This window comes from Catharus ustulatus, chromosome 2 (genome assembly GCF_009819885.2).
Source record: "Catharus ustulatus isolate bCatUst1 chromosome 2, bCatUst1.pri.v2, whole genome shotgun sequence".
NCBI lineage: Eukaryota > Metazoa > Chordata > Aves > Passeriformes > Turdidae > Catharus > Catharus ustulatus.
This window is the reverse complement of record NC_046222.1, coordinates 73,936,292-73,959,875: the sequence shown is the minus strand read 5'-3', so window position 1 is coordinate 73,959,875 and position 23,584 is coordinate 73,936,292. Positions and strand designations below refer to the sequence as shown.

The 23,584-nt window shown below is 39.4% G+C and overlaps 1 protein-coding gene across 1 annotated transcript; it reads left to right on the top strand.

The window, feature by feature from the left end:
• On the top strand, positions 1–22,566 carry OBI1 (ORC ubiquitin ligase 1). The gene is made up of 6 exons (XM_033052478.1): positions 1–116; positions 4,603–4,738; positions 6,526–6,617; positions 8,245–8,493; positions 11,671–11,759; positions 20,231–22,566. Exons 1-6 carry the CDS (start codon positions 45–47, stop codon positions 21,732–21,734), a joined length of 2,142 nt encoding a protein of 713 aa, XP_032908369.1. The 5' UTR covers positions 1–44; the 3' UTR covers positions 21,735–22,566.
• Positions 22,567–23,584: the final 1,018 nt, after the last annotated feature.

The window sequence follows — 23,584 nt, the reverse complement described above, 5'->3', positions numbered from 1 at the left end:
ACTTCCGTGCTGCTGGCGCCGGGCCGCGCCGCTCGGGGCCCGCCATGGCGCAGCAGGGCCCCAGCGTCACGCTGTCCCTCACGCTGCCCATCACCTGCCACATCTGCCTGGGCAAGGTAACGGCGCCGCTGCCGCCCGGCCCCCGCGGGCCGGGGGTGGGTGCGGGGAGCCGGGAGGTGGCGGCAGCTCGGGGGCCCCGCCGCGGCTCGACGCTCGCAGCCCCACCGGGGATGTGTCTTTTAAGGCTCTGCGACTTCTGCGAGGAAGGAAGTTGGGGTGTGGGCCGTTCTCGGCAGTGGCCGAGGCTTGCTGGCACCCCTGGGATGTTGGGAAGCGCGCGTTGTCCCGGCGGGAGCGTCCCGGAGCTGTTGAATGGGCCTGGGGGCCCCAGGTCGCTGAAACGCGTGTATGCAGCTCCCGAGGTGCAGGTGTTGAGGTTCGGGGCTTTTCTCCCGGTAGCAGTAGGATACCCTGTTGTGAAATGCTCGGGGAGCTTGTGTTTGAGCGTGGTGCTGTGTCGCGGAGGACAAGTGAAACAAAGAGGGGGTGTATTTAAAGTAGATTTAAAAAGTATTGAGCGAAACTGCAGCAGTCTGGAGAAAAAGTTTCCGTTTCCTCTCTCTGACCCTTTCTCAGTTCCTTTCTCTTCTCCCTCGGGAAGCAGAGGGCTCTTGCTAGTCTGTTCTTCTCTAAAAGCCTCAGAGCTAATTTCATGGCTGTCACTAATTGCTTCTCAAATTCTTTGCTTATTCTTTACTACTTTTTTTTGTTGGTTTTTTTTCCCCTCGCTTTCTTTTTTTTTAAGCAGAACAGTAATTACAAGGGGAGAAGCAGCCTTTTGTGTTCGTGCTCTGGAATTTATTGAATGGTTTGTTTCTACCTCACCTGGCCTTTACTTCCAGACCGTCTCTGTTGGAGTGGTAACAAAAGAGCAGGCACATTTGATGTGTGTAGTTGGTGCGTAGCACTGGTAGTGAAAGCAGTCAGATGTCTCCCTTTTCTCAAGTCTCATAATTCTGACAGTGTGTTACTTTTAGAACCATTTTTACTCATTTCGTGACTTCCTGGCTGGTGTCCTTTTACTTTTCTTTTTCTGTTTATCTGTCTTATGAAAATGGATGAGAACCCAAGTGTACTCTGTATGTAATACACCGTGGATACCCTCCACTCTGCAAAAAGTGGAGAGAGTGACAAGAGGAGGGTGAAATCAAACTGACAAAGCTATTTGCTATTTGAATCCGTTCCTAGTTACTTTCTGATCTAAGCACTTAACAGTTTGGTTATTCATATCTTGCTGTACAGCCACTGGGTTATTTCAAGCCAGTATTTCATACTTTAACTTTCCTGAGTTTATACTGGAAGAGGCTTCCACACTTTCTTTCTCTCTTGCACTGAGATAATACATTAACATTATAGAAGTGAATCTATTGGTGACACATGTAATAAAGATATTTGAATCTTTTCATTTCTAGACGTGTAAATCTGTTTAAATTTTGGCAAAGTTGACAGCTCTGTCTGTCCTTTCTTTTTAATACAAATCTTTGTCTCTAGCTTGGAACCTCATTGAAAAACTTCACCAGAAAACTCCATTTTCTCAGGATTAAAGTTGGAGGAAGGAATTTGTTTAGCCTGAATTAAGGAAAAAATCTTGTCAGTTTTTACTATGTTTTAGGGGGGAGTAGGGATTATCATGGAGGGTTGACATAATCTGATATTTCTGTGGTTTGTAGCATAGACTTCAAATCAGGTAGAAGACCCACCCTAAACTCAGAATGTATCTCCTGCTATCCCTGCAAAATTTGCAAAGGTCTGACTGTAAGCTACAAACTATTCACTGTGCATAAAATGGTAAGAGGATAAAAAAGGGGATATTGCAGAGAAATTCTTTCACTGAGTTGACCACTCATTGTTTTTAATGAAGCTGAAGTCTTGGGTAGCAGGCACGTGTTAGACCATTTTGTTAATGTGTACAGTGTCAAAAAGTACATTGGCAAGATGTGCAAATAACCATGTAAAATAAAAGTGAATCGCATAAATGTCATGTTTGTTACCTGAATGTTCTTGTGGTACAGTCTGGGCTGTCTTCTAACATACCTGTATTTTTTAATTACTCAGCAGATCAGAAGCCATCTGCTTCAGACTTTACTTGTGGGCTTTACTTGTCCCAAGATGTCTGAAAGTCTCTCTTGTTGGTTTTGGTGTCAACAGGTTGCTTGGGCTCGAGACACAGTTCTGTGTTGGTTGAACAAGTGCAGGATGTCTGGGGATTGGTTCTCTGTCTGATTTTCCATGTGCCTGCTTCTCCATTAGTGCTGCTTGAGGACCCGGGAGCACCTTCAACGTGAAGTAGATGTGTACTGGATTTTGATCTGCATAGTAGTGACATGTTGGAGGGGAAAAATTAGGAAATTGCTCAAAATCACTTAGCTGATGAAGCCTTCTGAAATAAACTGTAGTCTTTCTAGACATTATGCTCAATGAATGAACTGGAACTGTCCTGTAATTCAAGTAAAATGCTTTTTTAGTAATAGATATGTCCTGATCCCCCACCCCCTGGGGCTTGTCACAGTTGGTGGAAGGGCAGTGGCACCACCAGCCATTGTGTGGCATTTCAATAGCAGTTTTTGCTGTTCTGGTGCGCGTTGCTGTGTGTGGATCCTGAGCCAACTAAAGTATAAAACCTCAGCCCTGAAATGAAACTTGTAAAGGTGTGTAAATCAGAAGCACTGTACCCTGGAGAGTAATAAATGTGACTTACTATTTTGCTAGAGATATGGAGTAATCATTCATGTGGAAGAAGTGTGCTTCTATGTCAGGGTTGGGGTAACTGAGGGTCTCTTGCTCCCTGGGGGGAAAACCTGCACTCATGAGACGTCTTTTCCTGTTTGGATTATTTTATGTTATTCTGCTCTGTATCTTATCATCACCATCCATATAACTATTCTCAGGCTGCTTTAAAGTAAGAAAGAAGTATGGCTAGAAAATTATTTTTCCCCCTCCTAGCTGCAGGTGCAAACTCTTTCTCTTGTAAAAGAAAGCAATAAGTAACGAGATTTTTCAAATTAGAAATAATAGAGATTGTAATATTTAAATGTTTCCAAAGCATTGGTGTGCTAATACTTGCAATAATCACAAAAAACCTCCTTAATTAGAAGTGAAAGTTCACTCTCTCTCTGTTCATACCTTCAGTAACTTGAGTTTCTGTCTATGTATAGATAATTCCTTTGACTCCCAGGACTGTCATATTGGAGGTCTTAAAAATAACGTGAATCCTGTAAGATAACAGAGGTGTAGAGAGTAAATTGGAGAAGAAAGTGACAGATCTGGGCCTTAATTCATATCCATGAATATTTCAGTGGTTAAACACTTGGGTTTTAGCTTGTGCAATGCCAATTGTATGGGTGCGATTGCTACAGGACACATCTGATCTGTTGGCCCAAGTGGTTACTGACTGTCCTTTCCAGGTGCTTGCTTCTCACTGCCAGTATTTCATTTTTCCTTTTTAGTCTGCCTACTTTACTAACAGAATGAAAGAGGAATATCTTGAAGATGATGAGGAACTTCATTTAAAGATGAAGATTCTATTGAACTTGGGTTTTAAGTGCAGTACAGCAGACTTTAAAGTCATATATATTCTTTCACTTCTATGTCTACAAATACATTTCTTGGGAAAAGGAGTGGAGGAAAAACAAATAATTATTTGAAGATACCTAACACAAATACTAATGTTAACAAGTAAGATATTCAAGAGTGTGTATTACAATAAGCTGTAGCAAGCTGCAATAAAGCATAAAGTCTTTTTCTTTTTCATCATATTTGGTCCCTCTATGCACATTTACTTTCAAATAGGGTTTATAGTTAAATGACAAGGGAGAATAGTGCATTGTCATTAATATTTTCTAAAAGTTTGTTTACCCTGCTGTTTTGGAAGGGGAGGAAAAGCTTGAAAGAATCTGTGTCTGATTGGAATATTTAATCCTTCAGTTAGCTGCCCCATTCTTGGGTAATGACTTATTTAGTAGCAATGCATATCTAGCAGGAGACTTGAATTAGTGATTGCTGGTTCACATTTCAGCTCTGTGGTTTTGGCCCTGATCCTTTTAAAAGCTGATTTCCATGAAGCTGATTATCCACAGGCTAAAGTTAATCTGTAACACTTTATGTTCCAATGATACCTCTTCCACAGTGAAGTGTTGGATTGTGCCTGTGTCTGTGCCTCACCTTTGAAAATGCACCTGCTTGGGTTGTGTTCTACCTTGGGAGGTGAATGCACTTGGCTGGAGTGGCTGGCTGTAGTTCTTGGAGGTTGCGGGGTAAAGAGAAGTTGCTGCTGCACCTAATAACTGGTTATTAACGAGCTCTTGGAAACAAGGACCTTAGTTCTGCAGAAATTGGTGCTGTCAATAAGAGGGAAATTTGGTGTTTTGGGTCAGGAGGCTGCTCCTAGCTAGCTCTGCAAAACAACAGTGTCACTTTCCTGCAAGGCCAGACTTGCAATGAGAGATGGAGTTGTGTATTTTTGTATTTTATTATTTGAAGAAGTTTTAAGGTATTCATAGAGTCTATTTGGTTTTTTTTTTATTTCCTCTTTAATTATAAAAGGTCCGTCATCCAGTTATCTGTGTGAACAACCATGTTTTCTGTTCAGTTTGTATTGAAGTGTGGCTGAAGAACAATAATCAGTGCCCAGCTTGCAGGATTCCCATCACACCTGAAAATCCCTGCAAGGAGATTATAGGTAAGGACAAGTTTAGGCTTTGAAATAACTTTCTGGTATTTTCTGCTGGAGGAGATTGCTTTGAGTCCAGAGATGTCTGGATACCTTTTCCTCTGTGTTTTTAACCTGCAGCTAAGGAAGAATTACAGTAATTTCACGAATACAAGCCGCACCGTTTTGACCAAGATTTTGCTCCCACACTGGAAATGCGGCTTATACTCAGGAGCGGCCAATATGTGAATAATTTTCTGACATTTTCAACCCCGGGAGTGCAAACCCAGTCAGTGCAAACTGCAAAGTCGAGCTCCTGCCAGTAAAACCCTGCATTTATGCAGCTGTTACAAATTGATACTCTGTTGCACGGCGGGTGGAGCTGCTCCATGCAGGCAGCACAGGGGGTGGGGAAGGCGGGGCAGCTCTCTCCTGCTGGCCCCGCGGCTCAGGGGGAGGCAGGGGCTCTTTACTGCTGGCCCCGCGGCTCAGGGGGAGGCAGGGGCTCTCTCCTGCTGGCCCCGCGGCTCGGGGGGCTCCTGTCCCCGCATGCCGCCGCCGCAGGAGCAGGGTGGCTCCATCCCCACCTCCCACCACCGCCACGGGTGCCGGCAGGCTCTGTGCCCCCCCTGCCACCGAGCAGCAGCGCCGGGCCGGGGCGAGCGAGCCCAGCGGTGGCGGCGGCCAGCCCTGAGCGGCCCCGCTGAGCGGTAGCACCGAGCTGGGCCACCCAACCCTGTCAGCAGCCTCGAGCCCTCATGGCCCGAGCCGAGCCAGTAAACCCCGCTCTGCCGTGATTCTGTTACTATTTGGCAACTTTGTTGCACGTGGGTCCTCACTGCGAACGTACGGCTTATTTATGGACAAAGAACGAAATGTTTGCCAACACCCAGAGATGCAACTTATAGTCGATGCGGCTTATAGTCATTGCGGCTTGTATTCGTGAAATTACTGTAACTAAATCTTGAACCTTGTAGCTATTAGGGATGTTACTGAAAAGTTCCAAAGACATTGTGTATATTAATGGCTAGATCATCCAAACAACACAATAAATACCTAATGACTCTAATGATGATTTTTAAATTTAAGTTGGATAGTGCCTTTAACTGGAAAAAATGCATTAAAAGTGCCTTCTCACCTATGCATTACAACGTGTTCACCTAAGAGACCAGCATTTAGGTGGGCAATAGTGTACTTCAATCCAGAATCTTGAATGAGCATGTGGTGTTTTTTACTTGTTTATTTGTTTGGTTTTGTTCATCACTTCCTCTTTTTTTTTATTTTTAAGAAAATTACTCTTAGCACAGAAAGAAATGAGACAAAGCTGCAGCAATTGCATGAGGATCTTAACTTCCCCAGAGCTAGGAAATACTACAGTCTTTATTTGACATAAAATAACAGCTCTACTATTTCATACTAAGAGAAAAATTTATTTGAATAATTTTATTTTAAAAGCTTACAGTAATTTTACTAATTAAATGTATGCTTGATACTCTGTCCCTTCCCTTCAGCTCTGTTTTATTAGTATGGTCTTAAATAACATAGGATTTTGTTAAGGAAAAAAAAAAGTTGAAAATGTTAAAGTTTTCTTCCTGCTATGAATCAAGATTTTGACTTCTAAACATCACTAGTAGCTACTCAAGTTGAACCTGTTTTGAAAGTGAAAGGACTTTAAATCTTCCATGGTAGCCAATTGTTCCAATATTAACTGCATTTGCAGTTGATAATATGAGAAGTGGTATAAGGTGGATTACTAGTATTGAATTGACTGAAAAGGAAACAATATCAATGCTTCTTTCATCCTATTGTTGCTTTAGGGGGAACAAGTGAAAGCGATCCTATATTTAGTCCAGCAGTCAGAAAACATCTACGTAAAACAAGGCTTGAATTGCTCCACAAAGAATATGAGGTAAGGACTGGGGGAGTGTTGTGACTTTCCAGATGAACTACAGCTGTTAAATTACCACATACAAATAGTCCTTTTGCTTTGAGTCCTGCTGTTTTTAATTTGAGTAAAGGTATATACTGCATCTATGTGAAACTCAGTTGCATTAAAATGCCGCCTTTGACTAAGGTTACAAGAAAGCATTTACTGGTGCCTGAAGTGGTCCCATGAAGTCACAGTAATAGTCTTTCTGGACAACAGGTAGCCAAGTGCACCCAATTCTTTAGTTTTGTGGGAATTCCACCCCCAGGTGGTATGGGAGCATTTTCTCTATGCATGTTTGGTTTTGTCTTCAATACAAACACAAGCATTTTCTGAAATAATTCCGTGTTGCTCAGAGAGACTAAATTCCTTCTTAAAGAATATTGCCCACTGTAACCTTCTGGTGTAGGTTAATTTTTATCTTTTTGTTTTGTTGTTTTCTGAAAGTGAGTAAATGCTTGAAAGTAGAGCTGAATGCTCCAATCTCCTGCTGGGAAAATACTCTCTTGGGAAGAAGATGAAAAGCTGTTAATAAGGAATGTGCTCAGTTCATTTTCTCAGCTGTTGTTTCCTAAGTAGCAGCAGTGTGAAGACATCACATTTTTGAAGGAAACCTGTCGTGGGGAGGAGAAGGGGGGAGAGGAAATCTCCCTATATCCTTAACACTGGGGAAGTAAGAGCTATCTTTTATGGCAAACTTTTCCTTAGCTCAGATTCTTTTAGTCTCTCTGAGACAAGGACTCAGGAAAAAGATGCTTCCTCCTTTCTGTTGAATCAACTTGAAATTCATATAGCCAGTCATAGGATAACATAAATTTATTTTAAAAAACAATTTTAAATGGTTTTTTCCATGCTGGGGGCAGGGGTGGGCATGATTACTTGTGAAAATATGGCTTGGATTTATGTAAATGCTGTATATGGCCTCCTTTAGTAGTGTGACCATGAACAACTCATAAACTTGAGTTGCTAAACAGTGTAGAAGTCATGTTTTCAGGATAAATTATTTCTTTTATCCCTTTAACAACAGGCTTTGGAAGGTTTTTGCTTCCCTGTAAATTCAGACTGATACGGCTTAGAGCTTTGTTCTTTGCATTTTGAGAGTCTTCCCTAAGATGTTGCTGCTTTGGTGTAGCTGGAGCAGCCTTTTCCAGGCAGTGTTCTGTCCATTTTCAATTTGGAGACTTTCAACATCCTAACGTGTGGCATTTCAGAATGATGTGAGAGAAACACTCTTAAATAACAGCAAATGAGTCAGCAGAGGACGACCTTAAGAACACTCTTGATGCAGGAAATCCTCCCACAGAGTGCCCTAATAATAGATTCATGTTGCTGAATGCTTTGAAGCTTTTGGTCTGCCCGACAGTTTGTTCAGGGTCCTTTATGTAGTCAAGGGATTCCCTGCACTAAAACCTTCAGTAGGCTTGAGTGTGCAGGTTGATTAAAATCCTGCCTAAAGCAGAGTATAAGCATACTTAGATATGTGTGTAAGTGAAGGCATGCATCTGGGCTTGCCAGAACCCATGTTTCTAAAGTGCTATGGGAACTTACTAGTATTATTTAATTAATCTCACAAATTATTTTAAATCCTCTGAATTTCTGACACCTTTAGGATGAAATAGAATCCCTGCAAAATGAAGTAGAAGATCTGAGAGGCAAAAACCTCAGTTTACAGATACAGCTGAAATCTCTTCTGGATCCTGCGGCATCAGCTTTGTCTTGCCAAAATGAGGAAACTAGCCAGTCAGCAAATGAAGCAAGTACCAGTGGCCCAGAAATCCCAGAGGAATGGAGCAAAAAGCTGAAAACTGCCAATGATATGTGTGAAAAACTGATGGATGATGTGGAAAAGCTAAGGGAGGTAATGAATGTAACAAACACATTTCTTCAGCTATTTTGTAGTGTAACTGTATTGTGTTAGTGAAATGGGAGTAAGAGCTACCATGACCTTCGGGTACTTCATAGATCTAGAAGAAGGAGGAAAAAAAATTGAATTCCAGTGACTGTTGGTGTATCATAGTATTTCCATATAGCCCTTGCAAGTGTCAGATGTTTATTGCTTGTTCTAGAGAGTCCTGTATGTGACTCTTCTTCAACTCCTCTGTCACTCTGTGACTGGGTAATTGGATTATAGTAGCACTTGTCGACAGTATTGATGACCAGATTTTTTAGGCTTGCAATAATCTATATAATATATCTGTTTTGTAACATTCAGTGGGCAAACACAGTATAGTTGGCTGAGGCAGATTTTGCACTATTGCCCTCCCTGCTAGCCGATATTTTTGGTGCAATTTGCTGAGACAGAGTAACTTGACCCTTTGACTGAAAATAGACAAGCTTCAGCATTTTATGACCAGAATATCCTTTACTGGAAACCTGCTGCCTTTTTATACATCTTGATGTAATATAGAAGTAAATCTGATACTGCAGAAGCAAGGATGAAAGAGATAGGCATGTGAAAATACATCTAAATAAAAGTATCTTGCAAAATATACCTGCAGGCACAAGTAAGATCACCATAAACATTGAAGAAGAGTGAAATTTCAGATTAATTTGAAGTCAAGATGGAAAAAATTGAACTTGTATTTATTCAAAATTCTGCCTTGATTTCTTCTATTAACAATACTGGATTACTTCTTGCAAAACTGAATTGTGGTGCGTTTAGGACTTGTTTTTAAAAGTTTTTAATATTAATAGTGTTCACACTTTTTCTGTGCTGTAGACTTGGAGGCATACATTGTACTGTTCTACCATTTTGTTAATGGGACACTTCTAGGACCCCAGAAGCTTCCAATTCACTTGAAGATGGCAAAAGAGGATTCACAGCAAGAAGTTCTTGTCTGCCTATATTTTTATTGGGGTTTTTTTGGTTAAGTTAAACTGTCTCTTCTTCTTTTTTTTTCTTTTTATTTTTTAATAAGTTTTTTAACTTTTTCCCTAGGCAAGTAAAAAGAACACTGTAACAGGAACTGAAGAAAGGGTTTGCTTGAGTATTTTTTCAGTATAGCATTAGCCTTAGCAAGGAAAGAGGTTTAAACATATAAAGAAGAGTAAGGAAAAAATAGAGGCTTAGATATGTTTTAGAGAGGAATTCTTAACCTGTTGTTTTTAAGGAAGAATTCTTAAACTGTTGTCATAGAATCATTTAGGTTAGAAAAGACCTTGAAGATCATGGAGTCCAACACTTTTTTCCGCATTTGTTCCCTGCTCAAGAGTGCTCAATTCTGTAAGTACCTAAAGTCAGTTGGCTCTAGTAGACCTTGTTTCACTTGTCAGCATGCACTGCCCATCCCCATTCTGAACAGCAAGACTTCTTTCCCACACACACTATCTGTAAGCAGAAAACTTTTCATCCCTGAACGTACCTGACCCAGGAGTTTCAACCAGAGAGCACTTCCCAGTTAGACAAGATCCCTCAGTAAATGTGGTTGTCACCACTTTCTTTTTCAAAACTTGGCTGAATCAGGGACTAGCAATCACCTTTATCATTTAATATTCTAGAGCAGACAAATACAGGACTGCCCAAAATAGGCATTGTTTTTGAGTGTGTCATAAAACTATGGGAGTGGTGAACCAAACTCCATAGGAGAAAGCCTAAACTAAGTACACTCATTAAAAATGCATTTACATGAAGTCATTAATGTAGACATTGTGCTGCAAGTGGGGATCCCTTGCAGACTCGGAGGGTAGAGCACTCTCAGGAAGGACACCAGAGGGGTTCAGTCCTGCCTTAACATGTGCTGCATGAATGAGTGCCTTGCCTATCAGTGCTACACAAGTAATGAATTTTTTTACTTGATTATGTAGCTGAGGGAACTGTGTTTTTGGAAACAGAGAAAGGGTTTGGCCATGTTGTCAAATGGTTTGATGATGCTTTGGAACTTAGGGCTCCTGAATTCTCATTCATTGCTTTCAGGATAGTTTTTTGTGCTTTTATTTTTTAAATGCTGAGTAGTTGACACTCAGCCCTGGGCTCACCCTTCCCTTCTTTGCCACAAGTCTCTACTTACCCTTTCTGTCCCTACAAATATTGTGGTGTTGTGAATGGGGGGTATTAGTTCATATTTTTCTACTCCATTTCTCCTCCCCCTCACCTGGAAAGGTTACTAGGGATATTTGTATGAGCATTTAAAGTTCTCTGCCTCTTCTTGCACTGTTGGATGTTTCTGAAAAAGTACATTTCACTCCTGAGCCCAGCTGCATAGCTCTTTCTTCACATCTAGCTCTAGATCATACTTTTATTATGCAGTGGAAGCATTATCTAATTGAGGCTATGAATTACGAGTCCTGAACTGGTGGTGCTGTTTTTAGCATAGGGAGATTGAGCAGAGTCTAGGAAGCGCAAAGAGTGTATTCTGCTTGTTAGGATAGTGGCATTCATTGTTCTGAAACACAGTGGCAGGAAAACTTCTCTTTATATGAAGTGTCTTGTTAACAAGGATGTCTGCTGAACTGAGAAGAAGGAATTGACCTCAATTCAAGGAGTAAGAAGGATTGTGAATCAGAAATCGTAATCATAATGTCCTGGAAGAAAGTGAAGAAAGACTGCAAATAGCTCATCATAATGGATTTACATCCACATGATAACTATGCTTTAAAAACAAGCCAAAAACCCACAAAGTATTCTTGCTCTAATTTGGAATGGGGGAAGCTGTTCAACATTAGTTTTGCTGATACCTGCACATTGTAATGTTAATGTACTTAACGTATTTAGTCATGTGAAAAAAAAAACATGGAATTGCCATTAGTACATCTCCTTAATGACTTTCTGTGCTAACTAACATAGCTGTGTTTATTTCCCTAGATAGGACACTTGCAATGTATTTTGGGAATATAAATAAAAAATGTCTGTTCGCTATTCAGTTTTGCAAACCATTTCCCATGGTGATTTTTAAGTGGTGTCCCTGTCTGAAGGCTGTTTCCTGCCTGCACATTTCTAGTTCTGTCTCTTTAAAAAGGAGAAACAGCTTGTCCTATAAATATTAGAAGTCATTTCTGTTTCACTGTATACTTATTTTTTTCCTTTTCTTTTCCTTAGGCAAATAAGAAACTGAGCGTGGAAAACAATAGCCTTTTAAGAGAGAATTTGCGACTAAAAGCTGAAGTTGATAGTAGATCACCCCAAAAGTATGTGAATATTTTAAAAGCTACTATCTTTTATTTATAGACTGTTTAACTGTTGTAGGCCTGTTTAACCTAAAACTGTGGTGGTGTACATGGTGTTGCATATGTGTCTCCAGGTAGACTTCAGAATTTTTGTCCTCCTGGACTTAGGTGTAAAATGAAACTTACAAAATAGTGAGTGAGAAATGCAACTTAGAGAGTTGCAGCAAGTCCGCAGTGGAGGAATGTGACTTGACTACAAGTGCTGTTCTTTTGTTATGTGGCCAGTATTGAAGTACTGGATTCATTGGTTGAATTCTACAGTTAAGTTGTTACGGGGAAATTTCTAAATCTGCTATATGGTTCAAAGTAGAAAGTCTCTTACTAAGTGCAGATGTTCTGGTTGCTTGTGTTTGCGTTTGTTTTGTTCTTCCTTTTGCTGCCTTCAAGGTTTATTTTGTGGGCTGGGCTTCTTGTTCAAGGAAGGTTCCTGATAGCTCTGTGTCTGGGCAATATATGTAGAATTTGAGCTTCTGCTGCATGAGAAGATCATTCTCAGAACTGACACCTGTGTTTAATGCTCTAACACCAGTGACAATACCCTCAAAAAGCAAGAACTTCACCATATTCATTAGAGCTATATCGTAAGGTACCTCTTCTTGGAACTACTTTGTGAAGCAATATAGTGATATTTTTGAAGTTCTTTTCCTTTATTTCATTGGTTTTCTACCTTTCTTCTGTCACTTGTTTAGGTATCAAAAAGCTAATAGCCATATTGGCCAAAGGTTTATACAGAGTTTTTGAGGAAGGGGGTTGGAAGGCATCTGTGTAATGTGAGAAGAAAGCTCTCTGGATTTTGTTCTGGCAACACACCTGCTGGAAGATAAAATTAATCCTTGTAGAAGAGCTTACTTGCCTGACTGATTGTCATTAGAGACAACAGGAAAGAAGACGAATGATCCTTATGCTGTGGGTACATGAAAGCACATTCTACCCTGAAGACCCCTATAAGATAGAGCCCTGTTTAAGGCCTTGGCAATGGCTTTTAGGGCATAAGACTCAAGAGTGAGTTGGCAAGGATGGCAAATTTAAAAAGTAAATAGATACAACTAAATAAATCTAGAAAAGAGGAGCTAGAAGAGACCAGATAGTCTAAAATGAATTTTATTTTTCTGATGTCAGGTCAACTCCCCAGTGGAGACAATTTCCCTTTCTTCTAGCTTGTGCATGCTTTACCGTGGTTGCCTAAAACAATAGCCTGTCACTTTCTGCTTTAGAAGCCCAGATATAGCCAAATGTTATTACAAATTGAACAGTGTCAGGGTCTGTCTTACGATCCAGATGCCCAATAGATTGGCCTGTCTGTGTCTCTGCTATTATTTTTTATTATTATTTTTTTAGTCTCCTGAACAAATATCACGTCCTTCCTGCCTATTGGGAATTATCTTTGGCCCTAACTAACTCTAGAGCTGTGCATGGGATTTAGGACATGAGTTGTATCAGGCTTAAACTGGGCTAGGAACAGTTCAAACACTTTCAGGAGTTTGTATTTCTGTACCCTGATTCTGCTGTATTGAGTCTTGCCTTTGCTTTGAGCTCAGTGGTGTGCTACAAGAATTTAAGTACCTTCAAGGAAACCTTGTCCTGAAAGAAACCGTTCAGCACATTAAATTTAACGATTTTGCTCCGTCCAGCCTATACCCATTCATTCCTCATCATATCTTAAAGATTGAATTTGTCCAGGTCCTCTAGATACTTATGACTTGAATGAAAAAGTAAACGTGTGTTTATTTGGTTTTGCTCTGCACTCAAGAAGTGTCTATGGTTTTCTGAAGTCATAATGCATAGAACTGTTGATAGACTACAAGTGAAGTCTTGGTAGCACTAACTAGAGCAGAAAAACTGTCTTCTGTCTTCTACAGCATCTTATATCAATACCTTTTTGTTGTTTTCTTTTACCTGACACTTCTAGCACAATGGCCAGTACCAGTTCTGCCAAATTGCTGTTTAAAAAGTTACCTTCCTCTACCTCATTTTGCATTCCTGCTTTTAATGTCCCCTTTTAAAGAGTAGGAATTAATCCATTTATTCAGGCTTTCTTCAGATCGATGTTTTGGTGTATATCAAACTCCATTCTTTCAAATTCCAGGTGCATCCTTCAGATGCTGAGAAGTCTCTCCTATCTTAATTGTTGTTAGCAGAATTTTTGAATTAACTTTCATCCTTGTGGTCATTAGACTGGTCAATATCCAGACCAAACCAAACATCAAGACATTTTTTTTAATATTCTTTCAGCTCTGATGCTAAATTTTGATAATATTTAAGGGGTCTTTCAGCTAGGCTTCAGACATTGAAGAGGGTTTGCAGTAAATGTTTTTTTTTTAACTTGCCTATAAAATCAGAATTGAAGGCATAAACATCAGAGCCCAACAATGTCACTAGAACTAAGTTCCTGTGCAAGTACATGGATTTGCCAGTATAGATGATCCTGTGTGCTTTATTCAGATGTTTTCAGAAGGTAATTTTTGGAAAAGCTTCTGAGTAAGTCTCTAATGTAATTTAAAATAGCTACTGAATTAGATTTTTGTAATTTAGTGTCACCACTGTTGTTTCATTTTTCATATATTCCTTAGCTTCAGGTTCTCAGGTATGGGTTCATGCTTACACAAATAACTAAAGTAACTAAATAAAACCAGTATCAAAGTATTTTGTAAAGGTTTTGTCAGTATTCAGTCCCTGTATCCCAAGTGTAGTTCATTTTGTGCCTGATGACATTGGAGCTAAATAGCACAACATAAATTGTTTTAGTGAACATTGCTTTACAGAAGAGAGAACACTAATGGCAGGTGAATGATCCCTTTGTAACACAGACTTTACCTCTTACATCACAGGGGAAAGTGTAATTAGCCTCCTTCAGTGGTCAATAAAAAACTTTCCTTTTATCATAGACTTAGATTGTTTTTTCTTTGTTCTTATCCATTAGAACATGCTGGAAAATATCATGTATATCAATAAAATTGATAGTTCAGCCATGTCAGGAATTTTTATACATTTTTTAAACTGATGATGCTGATTTATTGATTAGCTTTTTATTTTTTTCCTCAAAACATTTTTGAGATTAGACCTTCACCAGAATACCATATCATCATATAGTTGGGACACAGGTCTGAAAGGCAAATGAGGGTAAGTTTCTTGCTCTGATTTCTTACTGAAGACCTGCATTAGTCTTCCATTTCTCAGGCAAATTAGACTGATTCATGGTTGTTGTTTGTTCTTTCCTTACCTTTTCTCATGATGAATTTTCAGTGACTTTCACTTTCTTGATACAGAACAAAAAACCTTAAGTTTTGCAGGATAATAAAGCCCGATTACTTCCAGCTCTACTTGAAATAGAAAACTGTTATGTCTATTGGCAGGGCACAGTGGATCTAAAAGCGTTTTTGGCAGAGAGATGTTTGCTTTTTACCTGAAGGAAAATAACTAGCAAGTCCATCTACTCCAGGGTATAGTGTATTTTATGAATGGTTAGATTCAAATTGGTTTGAACCAGACTTCTAGGCTTCCTAGGAGTCTTTTACCTAAATATTTAATTGCTTCTGCCAGTTAAAATCCCAGTCTGAAAAATTATCTGTAACATGCATAAAATTGTTGCATTATCTCTTTTCTCTGGTTTTGTGAGTTGTTTTATTGTTGCAGTTTAGGGAGGAAGGAGCAATTCTTCTTCATTTGTACTGTTTATCTTGTCTAGATTTGTGACTTCAGGTACACTGTAATCTGAACCTGTTGACTTTCTACGTCATTCTTTACAACATTCAATTTTTACCTAACTCAAATATTTCTGCACGTATCAGACTATTAAATTCAATCTGCATTTCATCAGACCTGCAAATAGGCTTCTAAAAACCTGTGTCCAGGATGCAGAGGATAAGAACATTTGCAGTCTTCCCTGCCAGAGAACTGGGCTACAGTCTCACCTCTCTGCAAGTTTGCTGGTCCAGAGGAGTGACCATTTTCAAAGACTACCTGCAGTGTGACCCTAAAAGTAAAGCAGAGAAAAGTAGCGTATAATAGCCTTCAAATGAACTCTGAGTTCTTGAGTCATAGCATTAAATCCTGAGAAAGTGCCCACTTCAGGCATGAAGATCTAAACCTTAGGCAGGTGGGTAAGGACATTCAGACCACACTTGTTTTGTGGGTTTTCCAGTAGGGTGGGTTTTTTGGTTTTGGTTTTGGTTTTTCTTTTTGTTTGTTTGTTTGTTTGTTTGTTTGTTTTTCAGTAGTTGTGAAGTAATTCTTTCTGGCTTTTGCTGTTTGCTGACCTTGGTGGTAATCTGCCTTTCTTACATGGAAAACTAGTGATGATTCACTGATAGATGTATAGATATTAAAATGCTTGGAGAGGCTTTGCATATTTGTCTAAATTCAGCCAATTCTCTACATGAAAATGGAAGCTCACTTCAAAGAATGTACCTGACATGTCTGTTCCCAGTGGACAGTATGCCTTGACTTTTTTGCAGGTTTTGGAGATTTTTGATTGCTAGGAATAGGCCCTCATCTGGCAGTAACTTTTTTTTAGCTCTGATGTCTATGGAAATATGACACACTTTTAAGACAGTTGTATAAAACCTGGAATGTTGCCAAGATGTTTCACCAAAAAACTGTAGAAATCAGTAGGTCTTTCAACTGGCATGTTCTTGAATTTCTTGCCTTCCTGTCTAACTGCAGAACCCAAGGGAAAACATGTATCTAAATGATGGGACTGGCTTTGGTTGTACAATATGGCATTGCCCTTATCTCAAACCTTGTCATTTTCCACTTTTCACCCTTTGTTTCCTTTGGAGGATGGATCATGCTCATGCATCCTGAACTGCAGGATGGTCCTCACCCTGGGCCATCAGGTGATTAGAATTGGACAGTCAATTTCCAAAGCACCCTTGCAGCCCCAGTCTTCAGGAAGTTATACAAGAAAACCCTCTGTTGCAGTTGCTTGCTATCCAGAAAGAGAAGAGTTTGTATCAGGTTGTATGGTTTTAAACTGACTCAAGAGCTCAACCAGACAGACGTGCTGTAGTTAGTGGTCACTGATGTGTAAAATAGAACCCCATAGCTGAATTTGCAGAACTGATAGGCAAGGAGAGAAGGAAGAAACAACTGCAAGATTGTTCAACTTCCCAAACAGTTTCTAAATGGGCTTCTTCAGAAGCTGTCATGGTTTAACCGCAGCAACTTAGCCCTACACAGCCTCTCAGTGTTCACTTTAGGAGTGATAATTTGCTGTTCTGGCCTTGCAGTTTTCTATACGAAGGATGTACTTGCAATGCAGTGAGAAAAGTCGTAGTTTCAGTGGTACAACTAAAGAACAAGACCCTAACACTCAAAAATCTGTCCATGTCTGATGATATAGTTTTCCTTTTGATAAATGTGTACTCTTTACCACATGTATACTGAATACCTTAACTTCTACTGCAGAATTCATCACCTTGTTACCAAGTGTGAAATAATTCAAATACTTCAGAAAATATAATTTGTCTAGATTGTCAGGTGAAACTTAAATTTATTTTCATGTAACTGTATTGCATTCTGTTGTTACTATCATAAGAACATAAATTTTTGGCTGTAGCACGGCTCACTCTACACCCGAAGGGAGAAAAAGAAAAAAAAATATCTTATGTGTTGTTTGGTTTAGGGAGATGGGGAGGGTTCTGGTTTCTTTAACCAAAATATGAATGTTTTCAAACTCTCTTCTGATTTGCTAGATCAGTCACTAAAACACCTATATCTGGAGTAATTGACTGTCTTGAAAATCTGTGTCCTTGAGAATTTGCGAAATAAATGTATGCAAGTCTTAAAGCAGGAACAGAAAACAAACTACCGTTCTAATGCCTAACTGCAGAAGTAACTTTGTAGGCAGCTTGTCATATAGTTACATTACTGAAAAACAAAATTTCCAAGCACATCCCTCTGCAACAATTAACATATTAGTGATGCTATTTGCCTTTGAACAACATACTGTATTTTTTTAACCTGAGGACACTTGTTATAAAAGTTACACTTGAGAATACAGTGCTTCCTCATAAGCAAATCTCAGGCTGTCACTAATGCTATTTGCATTAAATAAACATATTACACCATTCTTCCATTAAAAAGGAATTACCAGGTATGCATATAAATGTAAACATGTTTTAATTTTTATGTCAGCATGTCTGTTACAGGAGACTCCAGAAAATCTTGCTTGTTTTACAGAAGCATTTTTCCCTTTCTCTTACTTGGCTATTCAGCTAAATTTTATTTTTGCATCATCTTTCTGTCTTTTAAGGAGTGTAGGGTTTGCTCCTGTAAGACTGTGTGAATAAGTCTGTAAGAGAAAGGCAAAATAAATACTTGTGGATCACCTTAGGAAGTGGGAAAGGTCTTACTTGGGCCCTGCTGTGCTACAGTGACTCCTTCTGTATCTTAAACTATAATCTGTGTTTCATTAACTGAAGAAAGAAAGAAGACAAAATGTGTTGTATAGAAGAATGCTTATTTCATGTAACCCCCTTCCCCTGTGACTCTGCTTTTACGTAGTTTCATAGGGGAGACAGAAAGTCTTCTGTGCCTTTTTTCCTATTTCCCTCTTGTGTACAGCTAGAAATGGACCAACTGCTATAAGTAGTTGGGAAAACTTGTTTTCCAGAAAGTAAGTAAATGAAAGATGGTCTGTCTTCTTTTTTTATGAAGGTGAAGATAATTGGGTAGAGATACTGTGGAAGTGAAGGAGTCCTTGCTTCCACTGAGTTGCAGTCCAGCTATCTTCTTTTGGGGAAAAAAGAAACCTTACTAAATTTAAACTTCTACATTGCCATTTCTTGTCTACAAGGAAGTGAGTGGCATGCACCAAAACTGTGTGAAGCTTAGGCTGATCTGATTTTAAAAGTGGTCTGCTAGCTGTGACAGAAGTGACTTAGACTGTTGTGTCATAACCATCACTGAACCATCTACACCAAAGTCTTCAGAGTTCTTTAAATATGCAGAACTGTTTGAACAGTGAAATACATCAGTAGATCTGGTCACTCCTGCCCAATTTTTGGGGGCTTATGATAGCCCCTATTGCTTTCCCCAGCTGTCCAGTTAATTGTATTGCAGTTGTCAGCATTCAGCAGCTTCCTGCTGCTTCAGGCTCGCAACTTGAAGAAGCAGAGTGTGGTTTGATTGTTTGCTGGAAATGCATGCATGGATCCATGGCTATTTTGCCAGCATAGTTGCAGGCCACAGATATACCGTCTTCAGATTTCACTGATCCAACGGTTGCAGTGGGAGCATTTTGTGAAGAGGTGAGCTGATGGAATGGGGAAAATGGAAAGTAAATTCTGTGTGACTTTGAGGGAGGGACAGGCAAGCAAAGAAAAACTTAGAAATTTCAGGCAGTGTTTGTGCTTGAAAGAGTGATTGTAAACCTGTGCTGTAACATGAAGCTACAAGATGGAAAATAGAAAATCACTGTAAGCCCACATACAGAATTGTCCTTTCTTTGTGATGTAAAACCTTATTTGTCAGAGTTGTATCGTGACTGCAGATCCTTCCCTCCTTTCTAATAATATCAGAACTTTAATTGTTTTTTCTTTCCATAAATTGAAAGCCTTGGATGGAGAAGTGAATTCCCTGGTGCGCGCCTGTCACTGACAGGATAGAATTAGTCAGGGCATATAACTGAAACCTTCACCTGCCCTCTGGGGAAGGTCAGTCTTGAAAGCTGGTGGAGTATGAGGGGAACTGGTGGAGGATGAGGGGAAGGCTTATAGGGTTTCCAGGATGAGCACATTCTCAACTGTTCAAGCTGGAAACCTCACATGCACACAACTTTCACAAACCACAAGCAGCAGGTTTTTGTATTGGAGTTGAGAAAGAAATCAGAATTTTCTTGTTGTAAAGCTCAGAAAAACAAGTAACTCAGAGTAAGTGAATATACCATCCACAGGATGGGCAAGGAAAAGCTGAAATATAATTGAAATGGTCTGTATAAGTATTTAAGCCACCTCAAAGGACTAATGCAATTTCGGCATTTCATATCAGCATTTTGTTTTTGACAAGGTGACATTGCGAAAGAAATGTATTGTAAAACACTGCTGTACTGAAGGAAAATGATTGAATGTAAATATTTCAAGATGTGGACCACTGTTCAAATGTTATCATAAATCTTTGCCATTGTTTTAGGGGATAATTCTTCATGCATATTTGAGTTGAATTGATAGAACCAGTCCCTGGAAGGGTAATCTGCTTGTTACTGCCTTGCTATCACTAATACTTTAATTTTGTCTTTTCATGTATCACCTCCACCTGTATGTTATTTGTGATGATTTCAGTATTTTTTTCATAATGCACAGAGAAGATCTGACTTTTGTTTTCAAATTAGGAGAGTATTTAATATCTTCATTCTGTCTTGAAATGAGCTTGCAAACCTTCACAAAAATGTCTTTTTCCAGCTTAACATTTTCTTTCTTTTTTCCTTATTGCAGGTTTGGTAGGTTTACAGTAGCTGCCCTTCATTCCAAAGTGGAGCAAAGTGAACGTGAAATGAACCGTCTGAAAAAGGCACTGGAAAGGAGTGATAAATACATAGAAGAAATAGAGTGTCAGCTTTTGCAGCTGAAAAAGGCAGGCAAAGGAAGCCAGACAGTGAGTGCTGTTAGTGAGAGAGTGCTTTCCACAGATGCTGAAGGAGGTGAGAGCAGTGAAGATACAACATGTTTGAAAACCCAAGCTGAGGAGAAAAAGGCTTTGAATACCAGTCAAAGTCCTGACAGTCTTGAGCAGCTGACAAGTGGTGGAACTTGTTTAAGCTCTTCTAGTCAAGATGGCTTGAATAACTCAAATACCCAGTGTGCCCCAAAGAAAGAACTATTTCCAGGATGTCACAGGGTTCTCCTGGATGAAAATAGTACAAATATGGATTCCTGCTTAGAAGACCAGTGGAGTAAAATTGAGGAATGTACCCCATACAAAGATGAAGAACTTTATGATCTTCCACCACCGTGCACTCCTTTTCTGTCTCTCAGTCGCCTTCAACTGAACACTCCTGATGGAAAAGAAAATGCAAGAAAACCATCAACATTCCTGAGAAAACTGAAATTTGAAGAGTTTCATGACGCGTCAGATGGTTGCAGCAAAGATTCTTCTGAGCACAGCACAAGCAGCTGTCCTAGTGAAAAAAAGCTAAACTGTTTTACTGCAGGAAAATCAGGGGTTTGGGGCAACTGCCCAACAAATTTTGCTGAGAACTTACATTTTGATGGATCAGAGCAAAATTCAGTAGCTGGTCAGTCAGATGAGACAACAGCAAAATCCAGTGATAGAACAAGTTCTTGCCTACCTAAGAGGTTGCATACTCTCTGCTCTTCCGAAATGAACCGCACAAGAACCTCCAGCGAGGCCTCTATGGATGCTGCCTACCTTGATAAAATTTCTGAGTTGGATTCAATGATGTCTGAGTCAGACAACAGCAAGAGTCCGTGCTATAATTTCAAGTCCTCTGATCTTGATGATGCTTCAAAGTCGACAGAGTGTGCTAAACTTCTGAATGGAACAGAGAAGAATCTGGAAGAAATGAATGAGGAGCAGAGTATGAAGTGTCCAGAGACAAGCAATCTGGTATCTGACAGAACTGGCTGGAAACCTGCTATGTTTTCCAACCTCTCCCCATCTGATGTAGATATGAATGACCACTTTCCACTGTTTACAAGCCAAAATGTAGTGGCTAATGATGCCAAACCTCCAAACTCTTTATTTCAAAGAGACTTTTCCCCAAATGTACTGTTCAGTAACTCACAAAAGTTGTTTGAGGAACAGAAGTTTGGTTCGTGTTTTTTAAAGATGTCATCTGATCTGCCAAGTCAGATTAATCCTCCTTGGGTGTCTTCATTTACAGCTGAAAGGAAAAATAAAAATGTCAGTCAGTCAACCAAGAGGAAAATTCAAAACTGCCTTTCCAGTGCTAGTCCATCAAAAACCACCAAAAACTGATTCTGCTTGGAAATCAAACATGACTCAAAGTTGTAAACCTGAAAATGTTTAGTATTTACAGGTGAACTTAATTTTTAATGACTTCCATGCAATCTGATCCTGTGGTTTTCGTCTATGTGAAAACTGAACACTTGCCTGCCCATTGCAGGTTCTTTCCCAAGGAAGAACCATTCCAGATTCTTTTCTTTGACTGGGCATTTTATTTACCTGGGGCCTTGGGAGTTTTTGATGCTCTTTAAGTTTTCAGATTACATGCTCTGCCAATTGTAAGCACAGGTAATGGCTCCTTGACAGTTCAAAGCAGTCCTGTCAAATTAGTCATTTATGTAAGAATTACTTTAAAGGTTACATTTTCCATTCCTAAAGATTACATTTTGTGCATGTAAGGCAGCTACTGGCCATATGTCCTATGGATTCATGAAATTGCTATAAATTAATGTCAGTTTTGCCATCAAACTTGCCTCCCAGAGGAAATGTTCCTGCTTAGACTGTTTCATAGCACTGTACTGAAACTGTTTTTTAAGTGGGTAAAAGGTAACAGCCCCTTTCTTTTCAGGGTCACAGCACTTCAGTTAGAAAACATCACTTTTAACACTGCAATTATGGCCTGTCTCTTTTTGAAGTTAAGCACAATTTTTAATTTAGTTCCCAAAAATCATTGTTATTCTAAATGTGTTTAGTATGCCTGTATAGACCGTAAAAATGGGTTTGTATGCTAATGATTTGTTTACCTAAAGTGCACTGAACATCTTACATTAATACTGTACCATTTTACATTAATACTGCATGCTTTTCTATGTGAATTGAATAAAACATGTTATAAGCACTGTAATCCTTGATGTTGCCTCAAATATTGAATTAGCAAAAAATAAAAAAAAGAGGGAAACTTTTTTTTTCCTAAATTGGAAATGCATATCTAAGTTTTGTAAAGCATAAACCTGAGCTTATTCACAAAAAAAAGAAGAAAAATCTCCCTTCCTCCTCCTTGTTAGACATACTACCATTCCAGTGTCAGCATCGATGCAGTTGATGGAAATGGCTTTCGGCCTCTCTAGAGGTGACTCTTTCATAAAGTATTGCATAGGTCAACATAATGTGATGGCCTGCTACAGGCAGGAGACCTAATTAAGCAGCAGAGCAAAATTGGTTTCTTTGCATTATCGTGTTTTAAGGGTTTTTTTAAGGCCATATTTAATTAAAAGATGCAGGGGTTTTTTTCTTTCTGTATAGACCTCTGATGGCATTTCTTAGAAACAGATGTCCTCACTTCATCAATACCTATGATATGAAAAATCTATACACTGCATTTTGTCCCTTTGAAAAGAGTGATAGCCACTTGGAAAATTTCAATGGACTGGCTTATTTTGTAGAGTTAAGTTCTGTAAGCTGTTTGAACAAGAACTACACGTCCTGTTATAATGTGAACATGCATTTGTGGAATTGATGTGTTCATTCTGAACTGAGACTTCTTTTTTGAGCTTTACCAAAAAATCATCGTTCAAGCCATACATGCAAGGACTGTTTTGTGGTGACAGGCAGGATGGCATTGTGCTTGTGTAGGCTGCTTTCAGTATATCACCTGAGTTTTTAATCTTCACAGAAAAATCTAGTTGTCCGATTTTAATATTTTTTCAGAAATTAGGGAGCTCTCAAAACCATCTGGAAATTATCTGTTACTTGATTTGACAAGTTTTAGTAAAAGTCAAAAAAATGCTGCCCTGCTTCAACTCTTTAGGAGAAGAGACAAACACTTGAAACATCCTTGTGTTGCAGAGCAATCACAAACACACAGTAAGTGCCCTGTGTTGTGGATTTGTTTTATTGTGGTGTGGGGGAGTGAATTTATGGGC

Bases quoted from the DNA above. Each gene is read 5' to 3' on its own strand.
- OBI1 (XM_033052478.1), top strand. From the start codon at position 45: ATGGCGCAGCAGGGCCCCAGCGTCACGCTGTCCCTCACGCTGCCCATC. The intron at 117-4,602 runs GTAACGGCGCCG...TAATTATAAAAG, and splicing joins GCCACATCTGCCTGGGCAAG to GTCCGTCATCCAGTTATCTG. The intron at 4,739-6,525 runs GTAAGGACAAGT...TTGTTGCTTTAG, and splicing joins TCCCTGCAAGGAGATTATAG to GGGGAACAAGTGAAAGCGAT.